General features: G+C 34.3%; 2 protein-coding genes across 5 annotated transcripts in view; both read right to left on the bottom strand.

Annotated features, from left to right (window-relative positions):
- Nucleotides 1–1,552: 1,552 nt before the first annotated feature.
- Nucleotides 1,553–6,136, bottom strand: LOC131804098 (uncharacterized). The gene is made up of 4 exons (XM_059126466.1): nt 5,656–6,136; nt 4,794–5,598; nt 3,364–4,737; nt 1,553–3,301 (listed from the first exon to the last, which is right to left on the bottom strand). Exons 1-4 carry the CDS (start codon nt 5,707–5,709, stop codon nt 1,776–1,778), a joined length of 3,759 nt encoding a protein of 1,252 aa, XP_058982449.1. The 5' UTR covers nt 5,710–6,136; the 3' UTR covers nt 1,553–1,775.
- Nucleotides 6,137–13,060: 6,924 nt separating this feature from the next.
- Nucleotides 13,061–18,265, bottom strand: part of LOC101899822 (uncharacterized) — a 109,637-nt gene continuing 104,432 nt past the window's right edge. For 3 of the 4 annotated variants that reach the window (XM_059126444.1, XM_059126446.1, XM_059126445.1), the window contains one exon: nt 13,061–17,728. In XM_059126444.1, the coding sequence (XP_058982427.1) occupies nt 17,117–17,728 (612 nt within the window). In that variant the 3' untranslated portion in view covers nt 13,061–17,116. The remainder of the gene's footprint in view (nt 17,729–18,265) is intronic. The other variant, XR_009342893.1, reaches the window with a different exon arrangement.

The following is an 18,265-nucleotide window of genomic DNA, read 5'->3' as shown; positions in this document are numbered from 1 at the left end:
ATGAACATGAATACACAATGAACAATATTGGCCCATTACTTCAGAACCTACTGCATAGAAGCTTAACAATTTGAATAATCATAATACAAGTCAAAATATATTTTAATAATCGAACATTGGCTGAGGGTATACATCTGTCGGCTTAACCGAGATATACTTTTTAACTTGTTATATTGTATTGAGATTTTTGGAGGTAGTTGTGGTTTTGTTTTTCGTAGGTTAAAACTATTGTTTTTATGGTAATGCGATATGTTTTCTGTGTCAAACGTCGTGATCATATATCTCCTTCTGTGAAGGAGCTTCTTGGTTGTTCGTTTGATTGTTTTGTGAATTTAAGGCCAATGTTGTCCTTCTACAAACATTTTAAATTGCAGACACCTTCTACTCTTTTGGATCTTTTTAAGTTTTTTAGATCTGTAAGGAACCCACAAAACGTTACCACGCTTGACTCCTCTGTTCCTGCTATGTATGAATTGCTCGCATTTCAACAATCTGACACACCTAATCTTAAGACATTTAATTCTTCCCTACAATGTTATAAGCGTAACTTATATGCTTATTTCAATATTGCTTACAAATTTTCATGGTTTTCTTCTTGAGGTCATTTGTTTTTGTGTTTCAATCAATTGTTCATTTTGCTCATCTTTTTTTGTTAATTTGTTTTAATGTTTAATTTTAAATAAGACTTTTAGGATTACGAATATTATAATAATTTATGTCATGTAGAGAAGTTTTTGAAACCGTCCATGGCCCTATGGGGTTGCTCTACAAATTGGAAATATATAAACAAATTCAGACTAAAGACTAGAGTCGGTAAAAGTTCCGTATATCGGAAACCCTTTTGACTTAAATGAGCGGATCTTTCAAGATATTGGAATACGTAATTGGATACTTAAAACATCTTCCGAAATATCACAGCTCAATTCTAATTTTCGGTTTAAATATTAATTTCTGATTGAAAGTTTGAATATTATCAATATTGCATTCTTCGTTTGAATAATTCTCGTGGATCTGAAACCAATATTTTTCATACAAAAACTTTTCATTTCGTTCATCCGCATGGATGTTTAAGTCGATTACTTCTTTCAGTTTCTGAACAGAGCAAACATTGTAAATGTTTTTTTTTTCCTATTTTTCATTTTCTCAGACAAAAACTAAACGTTTTTAATCAATTAGATTGTTAAATAAATTTATTTATAGATTTAAAAGCGAATTTGAAATATTTTACAATATATATATATATATTTATTTGAATATATCATTCTTAATAAATTTTCATAATCCATTCTGTGGTAGTACACACATATATATACGTTCATAATTATCCGATATATATGCATACAGAAATATAGATATATAAAGTAAATTAATAAATGTTGAAATTTATTCTCTCTCATGTCTATGCTATTTTCTTAACACAGTACAGATTAATGTTTGTTCGTGCAATAAAATTACTATGTTCCTTAACAATATATGTAATGGAATGAATAAAGTAATCCACATGTCAAAGAAAATAAAAAATAACAAACAAATGAAAATGAATACAAAAGTATTTAGAAAAAAACCAATACCTAAGGACTTTATTTCTATTAAGTACGTAATAAATTCTTTTTTTGTTATAAACATAGTCTTATTTGTGTGAAAAACGACGGGTTGTAACCAAGTAGAATAACAACTATTATCCAGTCACTGTTAACAATCTTTGGTGTTTCCATATGCTTTCGTAAATATAAATTAACATCAAATGCATTTTGCATTTCTTTTTTGCGCTTTCTTTATGAGTTGGTATAAAATGATGATGATGACGCCAAAGACGATGTTGGAGCTTGATTGCTGGAATGTTGTTGGAACTTTCTTTGTGTTTGGCTATGATGTTTCTGTGGTGGTGATTGCATTGTTGCATGTGTCGTTGCATTTCTATTGAGATCGTTTAAATGCTGTGCTGCCGTATTCGTGATTTTTGAGGATTGCTGTTCGTGTAGATTTTGTTGTTCTTTAGTGCGATTTTGCTGCTGCTGCTGCCTTTCTTGGTTATGAGCCGCATAGCTATTTAGGTAATCGATATACATGCGCCTCGCTTGATTCAGAACTCGAGTAACATCATGCTTCCTCACCATTTTGTCAAAGTGCATTGCTATTTCGTTATAATCCATATGAGCTTTCATAATAACGTTGCGATGCTGCAACAAAAGAGTTAGACAAAGAAACATTAGGAATGGATTACCACCCCCAAATTCCGAAGGCGGTGGCAACTTTGTTGCCGGTGTGGAATTTGTTGAATTGCCGCTGCTGAGATGCTGCTGCATAGGCGATGTTTTCGAAAAGGCAACTTCATCCGCTGCATTTGTAGCCATCTCGTCAACATCTCCTGTCTCGGGTATAGTTGTGGAAACTGGTATCAGAACTTCAGGCAAAGAGCTCGAGCTGCTGGATGGATGGCTGTAAAATGGTTCGCAACTGTTGCTGTTCTTAATGGATCTCTCTCGTTTAGTCGAAGAGCCGTTGTCTGTAGTTTCCTCAAGGAATGGATTTAGGACAACCGAATCTGCATTTGAATTTATTCCATTGGTATTTACATTTGTATACACTTCACCATTTAAAATTAACGAAGCCCCATTCTGGTCAGCATCTAGATCTTCAATCATATCCAATGAGTCTTTTCCTAGTTTTTCGTATTCAATTTCAGAACTAGTTGATTCTTTGGTAACTGAGTTATCACCAAATACCTGCCTATCTAAATTATCTGCTTCCATATGCAATTCTCGAATTATCGCCGGATAATAGTCTAAATCTTGGCCTTCCTCTGGTGCGGCATTCGCATCGTCATGTTTAATTGTATGTTGCTTAGGTGCCATATCATTCTGACGTTTATGTTGTATACTCCCCTCTAGGGTCGGGGTACGTTCCGGTGTGTGTGTTTGGGAAGAAAGTGAATTGAGCTCTAGGTGTAAACTATTGCTACTTAGATTATTTGCTTGTTGTATTGCTGTGACAGCTGTTGAACAGCTCCAGGTGTTATTCGTAGTGTCAGGTATTGACGATGAGTCGGACTCTTCAAGAGATGAGGTAAAACCTCCTTTGGTAAGTTGTACAAGGGGATGAGGTGTTGGAGAAAGTTTTTGGGGAGAAGGTGTTTTGCATTGTTTTTGTGCAACATTATCATCGTTTGGCAAGAATGTTGTGTTAGTCTTGTCAGCATTGCCTACACGACTTTTGTTCATAGCTGCGAAATTCAGAAATTCATTGAAATTTTTTACTAGCCTTTGTTGGGATTTCTCGTTGCATTCATCAAGAGATAAACCTATAAAGTGAAAATATATATTTTAAAATGTGGTAAAAGAAATAAACCGCTTTTTTACTTACCTTTTCGACTACTTGCTGCAATTTTTTCTTTTAAATCTTTAAAATGCCCTCCACTTGTGTTGCTCGCATTCGTCAACTGTTTAACAATTATATTGCTCACAGTATTGTAATTGGAGATTATTTTTTTGTTCTGCAACTTTGCAATTCCTTTGGGTATCGGCAGGTTCTTCTTTTCGCCCGTCTCATTATTCGCCACTTCATTCGATTGAGTTGCATTACTTGAACCACTGTTTGCAACATCACCGACTATAGACGACGAAGAGCTGCTGCTAAGAAATACTTTATGAATCCCCGAAGATTTAGATGTTGGTGTGGATGCGTTTTCAACTTTCGCAGAAGTGTCGTCTTTGAAGGGGTTTGTGTCGTGAAATGTAAAATGACAACTGTGGTCCGAGAACACATCATCATCCTCCGATTGATCAGTGTCAAGGTGCTTTTCTGCTGCTGACGTTGTTATGCTTTCATCAGAAGCGTCTGGATTTTTTTGTCTTCCTTCTAATAGCTGCAAAATTTTGGTCTCATCTAACGACTGACGATTTGATGGCATTCTCCGTCTAGTACGTTTAGTGGCCACATGCCGGGCTATATTATCGTCAAGGCTTTGATTCAGTCGTCTTGTGTCATCGAGTTTTGATACCATCACTCCAGTTCCATGGTTAAGACAAGACGTGAGAGATGTGCTTAGCGAATGTAACGATGCGGATGAACTTTGTCTTCTTAAATCACAGACCTTTGTATAAGCATTTTCCCGCGGTTTGGTCATAAAGTAGGATGGGCTTATAGGAGGCACTCCACCGCCAACACTGGATGGCGAAGATGGAACTGCAGTTTCTGTTATGGGTACAAACTCCTTTTCAAATAACTTTAGTTCCTTATCTACGCTGGTTTCGTACTTTAAAGAACTCCACTGAACCTCTAACATACGTAGCGCGTCTTCGAAAGGAAATTCTCTTTTCATTTCCAACAACAACCAGCGATAGCAGAAAAGCAAATCGTCTGCTTGTTGCGATTTTAGGTACTCCCAGAAGTCCGAATCGTAATAACTTAAAGCTTCAGTAAGGTGGGCAAATTTCTGCGTCATTGCTATGCCATCAAGCATAAAATTGCCCCTCACCCTCTCCATTATTGCACAAAAACATATGTAAGCTTGTGCTTCGTCATTCATTGTAACCAATAGCGGCGAAGCTATATCAGACATGCCTTGACAGTAGCTGACAGACGGATGATTCAAAGCATATGTTGTGAGTATGTTAAAAAGTGATGCTATATTCTGATTGTCATCATTGCCGGCATAAAATGGATGAAGTCTATCCGTGCGCAAAACATCCTTTTTAACCATGCTGGTGACATATGCCAACTCACCAACAACGCAACCTGCAACAGAGTTTGTTAGTGTATGTTTACCCGCTTATTGGATTGGTTTCTCTTACCCTGTTTTATGGCCGTTTTCCAAACGTCCCTCAGCTGATAGTACTGTTCCGATTTGCGGCGCATATAGTCCATTCGTTGGTGGCCATTCATACCGGCAGGATAGACATTTAAAATGTGCTTCCAAACTACCCGCCGAAGGCTGGGATCGATGCCACCCAGAAATATAACCTTTCGCAGTTCGTCCGTCCGTTGAATTTGTCCCAGGGCATCTAAATACATGCGAAATTCATTGTCGGCCAAAGATGGTCTCGGCGGCAACGCAGCCATGGTTTCTTCGTTGAGATTAAACGCTTTCTGGACCATTGAAAATGTTTTCTCCATTTGATTCATGATGAGGCCAGGCAACTTTGTTTGCATTTGCTGAACATATTTTTGAGAAGCACCAATTGATTGCTGCAGTGGTGATATTAATTCACGAGCCGATGAGCTGGTGGGTGTTGCCCCAGTACTGCTGCAGACAGAACCCGAACCAACCAACATTGATGAAGTGTTTATCGTAGTGTCCGGATCCCAGTCTTTCACTTCCGTAAACGGTTTTATATCGATTTGTAGCATAAGGCATGGTTCCGTAGATGTCTGTATGGAAATGTTGTGTATTCTCAGAAAGGCCGCATCCAAATCCCAGTCGGACAAGACAGCCAAGTAAATTTCATTACCGGCTGGATCGTAGGCCTTGTATTTGATGGAGAAATCGGATTTGATGTCAAATGCTTTGGCCAACAGAGAATACAGCACCTCCAATGAAGTAATTTGTGGGTCAACGCTAAATTTACGCCATTCCGGAGGTCGATTCGGCTCACATTTCTGCAAAAGAAAAAGTCAACATCCTTGAGCCATTCACATTCCATTGTGCAATTTTACCTTCACTTTGCAACGTACTGCTTCCCTTGTATGGGCAAATACGTTATTGGACATTGAAGCAACCGATGATTAATGCGTTCAAAGACAAATCCCGAAACAGTAGAAAGTTTAAAACATTTTGAAATTTAGTTATTTATTTGTTAGCGAAATAAGCGAAATATATATTTTTGCAAAGGCTGTGTCCAGAGAACAAAGCGGAACAATTTTTTCGACGGCGACGGCTCATCAGGTGTAAACCAATCGACGGCGGTGCGATGTCAATTTTTTCGGCGCGGAACAAAAAATTAAAAACAAATTTATTTTACATTTTATTTCATTCTTTCCCACACGAATAACACAAAAACAATTTGATTGAAAGTAAGAACACAACACACCGCAAGTCTCACAAGAAATATCAAGAATAAAAAAACTACAAGAAAAAAGAAACAAAGTGCAAATGTGTGATAAAGAAGGGGATCAAAGCAAAAACACCGATAGCAAAAGGGTTCTAGAATATCAAAAAAATTTATATAAAGGGGTCTAAAAATTCCATTTTCCCTCATCAAAGCAGCTGTTTTGTCAGTACCCAGAGTTGCAAAGTTGCAGCTAGTCTTGTTTGCAGCATGGTAGAAGAATACTGGTAATCGCATCGACGCAGCTGTTGGGATAATAATCTGTCATACCAATTTTGGAATTAAAATTCTTTATGTCGTAGAAGAAAACATCTAAAAATCTACATTGTAAAAATATCTCACAATTTTAAAATTGTTTTATTAAAAATAAGTAGATTTTTTATATTTTCTCAACAATTTTTAAAAACTTTTAATCATTTTTAATTCAAAATTTTCAATTCTAAAATCGGTTTGACAGTTCATTGTCCCAGCAGCTGTGTCGAAGCGACTACCTGTATTCTTCTACCATTGGCGTACCCCTGTACTCATATATTTAACACATATTTTTAGTTAAAACGCATGGTAGAATAATACAGGTAACGGCAAGTGTTGTTGTACAACATCCACATACAAATTTGTTTTTGAATTTGAATTAGGTTTTAATTTCAAAAATATACATTTTTGGAATTTGGATAATTAAATTGAAAATGCAGAAGAATAGTTCTTAAATATTTAAATTTTAATGCTTTCACATCATTCCTCTGAATGTATAGTTGTTAGCTTTTGGTCATAATCTGTCAACACTTTAAGCAATCGCTAGATAATCGTGGAAAAGGCAAACTCCCTATTCAAGTGGAAACCAAACAGCACACATACATTAAGTATTCTGAAATATACGAATATATTATCTAACATGGTGTCGCTGTTCCTTAACCGCAAAAAAGTTTCCGAACCATCGCCTTTGGCGTTTTGTTAAGTACAACGGCGCTTTTTTTTATTATTGGGCAAAAAATATTTTCACATTGCCCTGCAGCGAAATTTTATACCAAAAAAGGTGTACCTTTTGTATATCAAGAAATGGAATTAAATAACAAAACGTCATATCGAGTTTGACACTAGTATTACTATAGAGTCAAATCAGCTGGGACTTGCTGTTACCTGTAATAATTATACCATGGTTAAAACGGTTCGTATTTTATATATTCATATATTCTGGACATACCCAGAGGAATGAGTAAGACCAGCTACCATAGTACAATTACAATTATTATTTTGCCATGCCAGCTACCATCATAGAATTAAGAAGGTAATTCTGCCATCACATATTTACATTTTTTCAAGATTATTCATTTGACAACATTTCATTTCATTGTCAGAAGTTATGTTTATAAATGAATTGTATACACAGAAATCAGGGATGGAAACCTGTTTTTTATTCAGTGAAATTTGACAAGGTAAATTACAGAAAATGCAGAGATAGATAGTCTTATTTGAAATTCTTTGTTTTACCATACCAGCTACTTAAATTATATGAAATTTGGAAAAACTTTATTGAGTAGATCCGGCTCTTGGTTTCGGATTTTCATTCTCTGGAACAAGCATAAATTTACTTAATAGAAAATCGTGAAAAATGAATGGGATGTTACGGATTGTTTATAATATCAACAGTCAATTACATTGCGTATACACAGTCCAGTGGATTTCATTTGACGTATACGCAATAGAATTGACAATTAAACTGCGTGTAAATGGATATCATAAATACTCTTCTTATATGATTCTTATGAAGTAATCATGGTAAAAGTAAGAAGGTATGGTCATTTCAAATAGCATACCCATCTCTGCATTTTCTGTAATTCGCCTTGTCAACTTTCACTGTTCCTATTTCACAGGTTCCTATTTCTGATTTTTGTATGTACAATGAATTCATAAATATAAAAAAAAAATTGCAAATATATGTTTGCATGACTTTACCTTCTTGATTCTCCCATGTTAGCATGGTAGAAGAATATAGGTAGACGCGTCGACACAGCTGCTTGGACAATGAACTGTCAAACCAATTTTGGAATTGAAAATATTGAAGGAAAAATTATTTAAATTTGTAAAAATTGTTGAAAAACGCGAATTATAATAGCCTCCGCATGACGTAGTATATGAAAGTATATGAAAATCTACTTATATTTGAAAAAAAACATTTAAATTTTTTTTGACATATCAATGCTCCCAAGCGTTGATAGATCTACCTGTATTCTTCTGCCATGCATGTAAGTAAGGGTGAAAGTACATAAGAAGCTTGAAGGCATATTTTGTGACATTTCAAAGGGATAAGAGAGAAATCCTGCCGTCGTTTTCCATTATAATTTGACATTAATATGCCAAGTCATGACTTCAAGCTTCTTATGTACTTGCACCTTAATGTTCATTTAGAAGTTTTCGAATATTAAGGTATTCTGAGATAAGTGAAATGGAACAAAAAAGGCTGGTTATATCTAGTGTGAGCAATAAACCCAGCGTTCGAAAATAAACAGTATGGTACTGTACCGTAGTGTTCTGTACCGTTCCGAGGTGGAGTGGTACACTAAGATAATGTACCGTACCGGAGCACAACCATTAAAAAATATTTTAGTGATACTGTACCGGAGCACAACAAGAATCGTACTGTACCGCAGTCGGAGCACTAAAAAACGTAGTGTTCCGCAGTCGGAGCACTACGAAATCGTAGTGTTCCGCAGTCGGAGCACAACAAAATCGTAGTGTACCGCATGGCGGAACATTAAAAAAAAATAATGTATCGGTAGTGTACCACATATGTGTTGTTTACGATTTGTGAGAAAAATTATTACTAGCATAATTCAATATTATGAAAATAAAAGCTGGATTTATTTTATTTGTCATGTATGTTTAGATTGGTTGCAAGATTGAAGAAAGTAGAAAAATATGGGAATACGTAGAAAGAATAAAAAAGGACCAAATCTGAAGTCATAATAATTTGTATTTAACCATTAAAAATTGAAATTTTCCACGAAAAAGGGTATTTTAGTGGTTGCATTGCAATGGGTTATTATGCAAATAATTTACCTGCTATTTTGTGGTACCGAAAAATGAATGAGTGTTGGTGTAAAAAACTAAATATTTTACAGTGTATGGCTGAGTGTTTAAAATCAGTTCGATTTTCTAATGTGGTCATGTGCTACACTACGATTTTTTAATGCACCGATTGCGGAACACTACGTTTTTTTAGTGCTCCGACTCCGGTACACTACGATTTTTTAGTGTCCGACTGCGGTACACTACGATTTTTTAGCGCTCCGACTGCGGTACACTACGATCATCGTTGTGTTCCGGTACAGTATCACTAAAATATTTTTTAGTGGTAGTGTACCGGAACACTACCGCTAAAGATTTTTTTAGTGATACTGTACCGGTACAGTACACTATGTTAGTGTACTGTTTATTTTCGAACGCTGAATAAACCTGATTGACTGGAGAAAATACTTAAAACTGTTGATATTTCTGATAAAATTCGTTGTTATCAACTTCTGCCAAAAAGGCTAGTGAATATTAGGGTGGGTCAAACATTTATTTTATTTTATAAAATTGGCGTAGTGTCAATGGAATGTCATTAAATTTAAAAAAAAAATGTAAAAAATTATCCTTGTATAGATCTCAGCATATGAACTACAACTATTTCATAGGTTCTTACAAATTGGATAATGTTGACTCGTTTCTTGATCTTGGTGTCATTTTAGACAATAAATTACGTTTTAATTTCCATATAGAGTCTTGTGTTAATAAAGCAAAGTCTTTACTAGGATTTATAAAACGTTGGTCAAAGGAATTCGACGATCCTTATGTTACGCTTATTTATCAGCCTTGTTCGACCTACTTTAGAATATGGCTGCTTACTTTGGAGTCCTTTCTATAAAATATATTCAAAAAAGATAGAGTCTGTACAGGTTCAATTTCTTTTGTTTGCTCTGAGAGGTTTAGGATGGAATTCTAATGAACTTCTCCCACCTTATGAGAATCGGCTTAAACTTATCGATCTTCCTACACTAGAGAAAAGGAGATTAATGCTTAGACGTATTTTTATCAACAAACTTTTGCGTGGTCAAATTGATTCTGAGTTTTAAACTGGTGAAATTAAATTCAATGTCCCCTCGCGTAATACACGTTATTATATACCACTTAAACGAACATTAGCAAAATCGAACTTTGAAATAAATAATCCTCTCCGAAGTTTATGTGCTGATTATAATAAATTATATAACACGATTTCTTTGTGTGAACCCTTGCATGTCATAAAAAACTCTATCCTACGTTCTTAGTTTATAAAATAGTTGCCAGACTTAGTGTCTGTGATTTAGTATTTGTATTGTTTAGTTTTACTATAGTTTAGTTTAGATACTTTAATTCTTTTTAATTTTTAAACCGGCTGATGATCTAATGTAGCCGGTTTCCCAAGTCTACTAACCCCCTATAATCCGGACTATGGTGTGTACGTGCTCCCTACGTTATGGGGTGGTCGGCAGGGGCGGGAAAGTGAGGCTTTGGGAACTATCGAAAAAAAAAACAGTTTGAGAAGATCCATATTAATTAATAACGAAGGAAAATGATGTAGGAAAACTTAATTGGATCATATATGAAAGCAACACAAATGCATGTTTACAACAAAGTAAAACAGTAATAATAAATACGAATGAGTGAACGAGAACGATCATGGCAGATGAATACAGGTAGATGCATCAACGCTTGGGAGCATTGATATGTCAAAAAAATTTAAATGGTTTTTTCAAATATAAGTACATTTTCGCGTTTTTCAACAATTTTTACAAATTTAAATAATTTTTCATTCAACATTTTCAATTCCAAAATTGGTTTGACAGTTCATTGTCCAAGCAGCTGTGTCGACGCGTCTACCTATATTCTTCTACCATGAGAACGATTAAAGACAATACAATGGTAAATATCAAACTAGTAGCGCGTTTAGATACGACATTTTATACGGTTGTGAGTGGGTAATTTGGGTTAACTTTTATTCAACAAGATTTACCAAAAACAAATAGATCTTTTCACGATCGAATTTTTTATGAACTCATGGTAGAAGAATTTAGGTAGAGGCATCGACACAGCTGCTGGGACAATGAACTGTCAAACCAAATTTGGAATTAAAAATGTTGAATAAATATTATTTAAATATGTAAAAATTGTTGAAAAACGTGTATTATAATATCATCCGAATGACGTCGTATAAGAAAACATATAAAAATCTATATATATTTGAAAAGAAATTTACAATTTTTTGACATATCAATGTTTCCAAGCCTTGATGCATCTACCTGTATTCTTCTACTGTGGGTACACTCTAAAGTCGTGAAGGTTTCCTCAAAGGCATTCCTTGCATTTTGCATTCGAACAATGACAAAAAACTTACACTTTTATTTGCTCTTGATAATACAATGGAAGATGCATTATTACACCCTCCACCATTCTATGGAGGGTATATTAACTTTGTCATTCCGTTTGTAACTCCTCGAAATATTGATAATAGACCCTACAAAGTATATAAATTCTGGATCAGCGTAAAATTTGATCTAGCGATGTCCGTCTGTCTGTCTGTGGTAATCACGCTATCTTTCGAACGAATTGAGATAGAAGGCTAAAATTTTGCACACATGCATAGTTTACCAGTAGGCAGGTTAAATTCGTAAATTGGCCATGCGGGTACACGTTTGTATGCGTCTTCGAAAAGCCCCATATAACGGCACCTCCCGAAATTCGGTATTTTGATGATTTATGCCACATTTTTTCACGGATTTGCCTGAAAATTGGTATTTGTAGGTCATAACGTGCGTGTGGCAAAACATTGCACGTATAGGTCCACGTTTTGGTATAGCCCCCATATTAAGGTACCTCCCGATATTTGGTAACTTGATTATTTTTGCCACATTTTTCACTGATTTGTCTAAAAATTGGTATTTGTGGGTCATAATGGGTCCTAGTTCGTGTGGCGAGACATTGTATGTGTCCACTCTTTTTGGTATAGCCCCCATATAACGGTACCTCCCGATATTCGGTATTTTGATGATTTTAGCGACATTATATACCGGAATTATTTCGTATTTAAAGTTCGTAATGGGTACTACAACTAATTGCAAAAAATTGTCTGTGCAGGTTCACGTCTTCGTATAGCCCCCATATGACGGCACCTCCCGATACTCCGTATTTTCATGATTGCGACATTATTCACCGTAATTGTAAAAAATGTAACATCCTTAAATATTCATCGTAGATCCCATAAAGTATATATATATTTATATTATATATGCATAAAATTCTAAGTCGATTTAACGATGTCCGTCTGTCTGTCTGTTGAAATCACGATACAGCCCACATTGTTTGACGTAGAGCGCCAAATTTAGCAGAGCAATTTGTATTGTGTTTAGGATCATTGGTATTGAAAATGAGATATATCGGTCCACGTTCTGGTATAGCCCCCATATAAAGGTACCTCATGATATTCGGTATCTTGATTATTTTTGCCACATTTTTTCATGGATTTGTCTAAAAATTGGTATTTGTTGGTCATAATGGGTTCCAGCTCCGGTGGCGAAACATTGCATGCATGGGTCCACGATTTGGTATAGCCCCCATATAACGGTACCTCCCGATATTCAGTGTTTTGATTGGTTTTGCCACGTTTTTTCACTAATTTGTCTAAAAATTGGTATTTGTGGGTCATAATGGGTCCTAGTTCGTGTGGCGAGACATTGTATGTGTAGGTCCACTATTTGGTATAGCCCCCATATAACGGTACTTCCTGATATTCGGCATTTTAATGGTTTTTGCCACATTTCTTACCCTAAGGTGGAGGGTATTAAAAGTTGGCCCGGCCGAACTTAATGTTTTTTACTTGTTTTTGGTTATTTTTTGCCATCTTAAGGTAGGGTAGGCTTCAATTCAAGTACTTTTTTTATGAATATTATCATACCATTAATCAAATAAATCAATAAAAATCAAGTCGTTTTGCATGTTTTTGTACATTTTATTTACTTATTCATTTAATAAATTTAATAAACATTTAAAAAATAATGATATTAATTTTTACATAGTATTAAACAAACTAATTAAGAGAAAAAATTTTAAATATTGAAACAAAAAAAAACTAATAATTAATTATTTGCTATACATATATTTATATGTGGGTGTTTTATTTATATTTATGCATATAATTAAGGATAAATATACATACGTACAAATTACAATAAAAAAATAAACATACACAATCTGTGACTATGCCATGGATTTATATAAAACTTATTCGCAAATACAACACGTAAGCATTTTATGGACTACACTGAAAGAAAATGTCGTTTGTAAACAAAGCCATTCTCCATGTCCTTTTTTGAACAATTAATTTCTGTGTATTTTTGGGTATACAATAACGAATATGAATTGATTTTGTATCTTTCTCATTTAGGCTAAATTACAAACAAATATTTACATGACAGTATATCGCATACTATAACAATTTCGCAGTTATTTTAATCTCTGAAATGTTTCGTTTTTTTATTTATAATTATGATAATGTACTGCTTTATGTCTTCGTTTAAACATTAACAATGACTAAATTTGAGGTGATGTATATTATTGTCATATTTCTAATATAACAATAGAGCAAATTATAAATTGACTTATCTAACATATGCATTTGTTGTAAGAATTTTTGTGAAAATCAGTTTAAAAACAATAAATAATTGCCTTTCACAATTTTGAATGCGTTTCATTCCTTTCAATATTCTGAAAATTCGTTTAAATATTACATTTGCGTAAAAAGGTCAGGTTTACATTGTATTTCTGAAAATACTCATGCTGGCGTAAACATTAATCAGTTTTAATACAAATTATAAACGTCATATATTTGTACGTAAACCAGCATGGTAGAAGAATATAGGTAGACGCATCGACACAGCTGCTGGGACAATGAACTGTCAAACCAATTATTGAATGAAAAATTATTTGAATTTGTAAAAATTGTTGAAAACGCATATTTAAATAACCTCCAAATGACGTCCTATAAGAAAACGTATTAAAATCTACTTATATTTGAAAAGACATTTAAAATTTTTTGACATATCAATGTTCCCAAGCGTTGATGCATCTACCTGTATTCTTCTACCATGGTAAGCCAGTATTTTTTAACTGTCAATTTCATTGCATTCACATTAAAAAAATCACTCCCTTTGTGATTATTAACATATTTACAAAGGACGACAATGCACATATGAGTTTCCTTTGAGAAAAGGATTCTACAAAATTAGGTCCCCATTTAGAATGTCAAATAATATTGCACTGACTAGATTAAAGTACGTTTACCAATTTAAGTAGTTTTAATGTTTGCTTTCCATAATTTATGGTGCTGGGCCAACTATCAAGGTTAACCTGAATAAAGTTTATATGTAAACGTACTTTAAAGACCATCTTTTCAAAATGAAAATATACTGTTCCAGAACCTACAAGAATCTACTAGGTTTGCTATAATTTATATCATAAAGGGTAAAAAATTTTGCATTCTTGCAGTTCTGGAACAGGCTATATATGTTAATGTTTGTTTACATTTTGCTATTTGTCATGGTAGTAGAGTACGGGTTGGGAACATTTATATGTCAAACATTTAAAAACGTTTGTTTTTTTTTTTCAAGAATAAGTAGATTTTTATATGTTTTCTTATACGATGCCAATCGGATTTTGTAGTGAAATGCATTTTTCAACGAATTTGAATTAATTTTTCAAAATTGATTTGACAGTTCGTTGTCCCAGCAGCTGTGTTGATGCGACGAAACGCGACCTTAGTAGAAAAAATATTCACATAACGAAAGAATTTACTGCATGGCCAAAGTCATGGAAAAAATAGGCACTTCATTTATGAGAGACGAGCCGACAAAAAACATCATTGTAATTTAAATCCCAGTACGAAATGTAACCAAATAGCAGATAAATTTTGACATTAACATTTGACTTTCGCTATGACCGAGGTTATGTCTTTGCATCAACGCTTGGAAACATTGATATGTCAAAATTGTTTTATCAAAATAAGTAGATTTTTAAATGTTTTTTTTTTTTTATACGACGCATATCGGAGGTTGTTATAATATGCATTTTTCAAAAATTTTTACAAATTTTAATAATTTTTTATTCAACATTTTCAATTTCAAAATCGGTTTGACGGTTCATTGTCCCAGCAGCTGTGTCGATGCGACTACCTGTATTCTTCTACCATGGCGCATACATCACGTAAATCGTATTCGTAAATCCAGTGGATTTTTTTGACGTATACTCAAGGAAATTGACAGTTAAATTCCACTCAATTTAATAAGTCTAAACCTACTTATAGGCAATGGAATGGAAGTTTTTAATCTTGATTTTTCGATTATCATGATGATGATGATTATCATTGATTCGGTTGCCATCTTGGTACTTGTTTTGCTTATCAATAAGTGAAAAAACTTGCGCCCCACTGACATTTCTTAACGGTATGAACATGGCAAAATTAAGAAGGTAAAGTAATTTCAAATAAGCATTGCCATCTCTGCATTTTCTGTAATTTACCTTGACAAATTTCACTGTATAAAAAACAGGTTCCCATCTCTGATGTGTGTATGTGCAATTTATAAATATACATTTTGACAATGAAATGTTGTCAAATTAATAATTAAAAAAGATTGTAAAGATATAATTGCATGGCTTTACCTTTTTAATTCTGCCTAGGTATAAATAAAGACTGTAAAATTAGTTATTGTTTGAAGATTAAATCATTTTTGAAGGCACATGGACACTGCAGTCGACGATGTTTTTTTTTTATTTTGAAACATTACCATTGCTCACTAAATCATTAAAAAAATGTTTAACTTGTGAAGACAAAAACCACATTTGGATAAAAATGTAGTGCGTTTACATATAATGAATCCAGTGGATTTAAAATGTCGATTCCACTACTCATGCGTCAAATCTTACAACCAGCGAATTTCATTTAACGCATTCTCGATGTAATTGACAGATTTATTTTAGAGTTAAGAGGTTATAGATTTCAACTATTATTAATATTGTGTGTTTAAGGAAATTTGTCAGTTTTTTGTTTTTGATTACTTATAATTATTGAAATTGTTATAAATTATTTGGAATTGATTATGAATGTGTCATGAATAAGGGGTGTTTGTTTTATGTTTAAATCGCCTATCAAAAAGTGGGTTTACAAACAAATCTTGATCTGCTTTAAGCATTAGAACGTGATTGATTTAAATAAATTTGTCAATGGAAAACTTATATTAAATTTATTATTTTTGATCGATAATCACGGTTAACAAGGGTAAAGGTTTGTATGTACCCTGAGGTTTGTATAAACCTGATAATTGCCCAATCACAATAAATTTGACGATGGAGAAAGTATGGTACATTTATTGTGATTGGTCAATTATCAGGGTTAACCCGGGTGGATTTAAAGTACGTTGGTAATTAAACAATTACAATAAATCTGGCTATATTTTACATACCTTAAATTTATTGTGATTGATCAATTATCGGAATTAATCCGGATAGAAATTTTGTATGTAAACGTACTTTTTACCCTGATAATTGACAGATCACACAAAATATGATATGCGTTACATTTACATTTATTGCGATTCGTCAATTACCCCGGTTAACCCGTGTACAGATTTTGTATGTAAACGTGCTATTAGACAGGGATTCGTTCATGGTAAAAGAATACAGGTAGATGCATCAACGCTTGGGAACATTGATATGTCAAAAATTTTAAATGTCTTCTTATACGACGACAATCGGAGGATGTTATGATATACATTTTTTAACAATTTTAACGAATTTAAATGATTTTTCATTCAAAATTTTCCATTCCAAAATTTGTTTGACAGTTTATTGTCCCAGCAGATGTGTCGATGCGATTACCTGTATTCTTCTACCATGGCTTCGTTGTTGAATAAAAAAAATAATAAGTGACTAATTTTTCATTTTCTGATTGTTTAACAAGTTTTAATTACCCTAACGCACCACTTCTGTTACAACAAAAATATTTAGTGCTTTGGATCCTTATTATAATCGACATAGACACGTACTACTTCACCCGAATACTTACGCTGCGATGGCATGAAATAGAAGTCTGGCGTATCGGCACCACCATTTGACACCAAACGTGGATCCTCGCGTGATCGATCACGATAGTGAGCACCATTTCTATGGGCACTGCGATCACGTCGATCCTGCGTGTAATACCCTGAGGGTTGCATGTTTGCTTGTTGCTGCATATGTTGTTGTCGTGGCAGCGAATAAGCCCGGTCGGTGTACGAACTGCCACCACCACGTGTATATGAAGCCGATGGAGTTTGATGGTCATTGCTGTGGGCGTGGCCATTCCTTTCGCGATCACTGCGATGCGAACGACCATTACTGCGGTACTCTTGGGTATTATTGCCGTTGCTGCCAGCGTTGCCGTTGTACATTTGCGATTTGTTGGTTGGCGAATGGGACATTTGTAGTGTTGTCTGCTGACTGCTAGAGGGACGATTACGTGAAGATTTGTCTTTGTGCGAAGTACCGTTCTTTTCTTCAGTTTCGCCATAAGGATCGAAGGCGTAGTTAGTGTTCGACGAGTATTCCTTCCATGCTGAATTCTGGATGAGATTTTCCTGCAAGCAAATCGTATAAATGGGTAAATATCATTCTAGAATGTGTTAACGTTTTTCAAAAATCCTCAACCAGTCAGCATTTTCATACAATTTATTTTCTTAATTAAAAAAAAAACAACAATAGCAATTTCTTAGATCATTCATAGGCAATGTTCGATTAGGGCAGATATATTTGTACATCGGATATCAACACTGTTTGTTTTTTGCATTTACATGATTAGAATATCATCACAGGCTTCAGTCATTTATTGAGTTTATGCTATTTTGTCACATCCAACGAACGAAATGAAAGTGCTTGTGATATGATGGCGAAATAAAAGTGAAGATAGTGATTAGAAGAGATTAGTAGATGGAAATGATGAAAGCAAGTTGATACAAAAGTAAGCTCGAAACACAACAGCCCAGTTTGAATGGACGTGACCCGTCTTGTGTTAAGTTAGGTGTTCTCCACACAACACAAGATACAATGCAGCCGTTCTGTTTCATCCTGGGCTATATGTTTTAAAAAATGTTTCATGTTATTTACAGTTTCAAGGC

Source organism: Musca domestica, unplaced genomic scaffold (assembly GCF_030504385.1).
Source record: "Musca domestica strain aabys unplaced genomic scaffold, Musca_domestica.polishedcontigs.V.1.1 10, whole genome shotgun sequence".
Classification (NCBI taxonomy): Eukaryota; Metazoa; Arthropoda; class Insecta; order Diptera; family Muscidae; genus Musca; species Musca domestica.
Note: the sequence above shows the minus strand (reverse complement) of the source record. Positions and strands in the feature narration are given on the sequence as shown.

What these genes read in the sequence shown, in the direction of transcription:
- LOC131804098 (XM_059126466.1), bottom strand. Translation starts at nt 5,709, where the DNA reads ATGTCCAATAACGTATTTGCCCATACAAGGGAAGCAGTACGTTGCAAA. An exon ending in GAAAACGGCCATAAAACAGG is followed by an intron (nt 4,738 to 4,793) that starts GTAAGAGAAACC and finishes ACTCTGTTGCAG; the next exon opens with GTTGCGTTGTTGGTGAGTTG. An exon ending in TGCAGCAAGTAGTCGAAAAG is followed by an intron (nt 3,302 to 3,363) that starts GTAAGTAAAAAA and finishes TTCACTTTATAG; the next exon opens with GTTTATCTCTTGATGAATGC.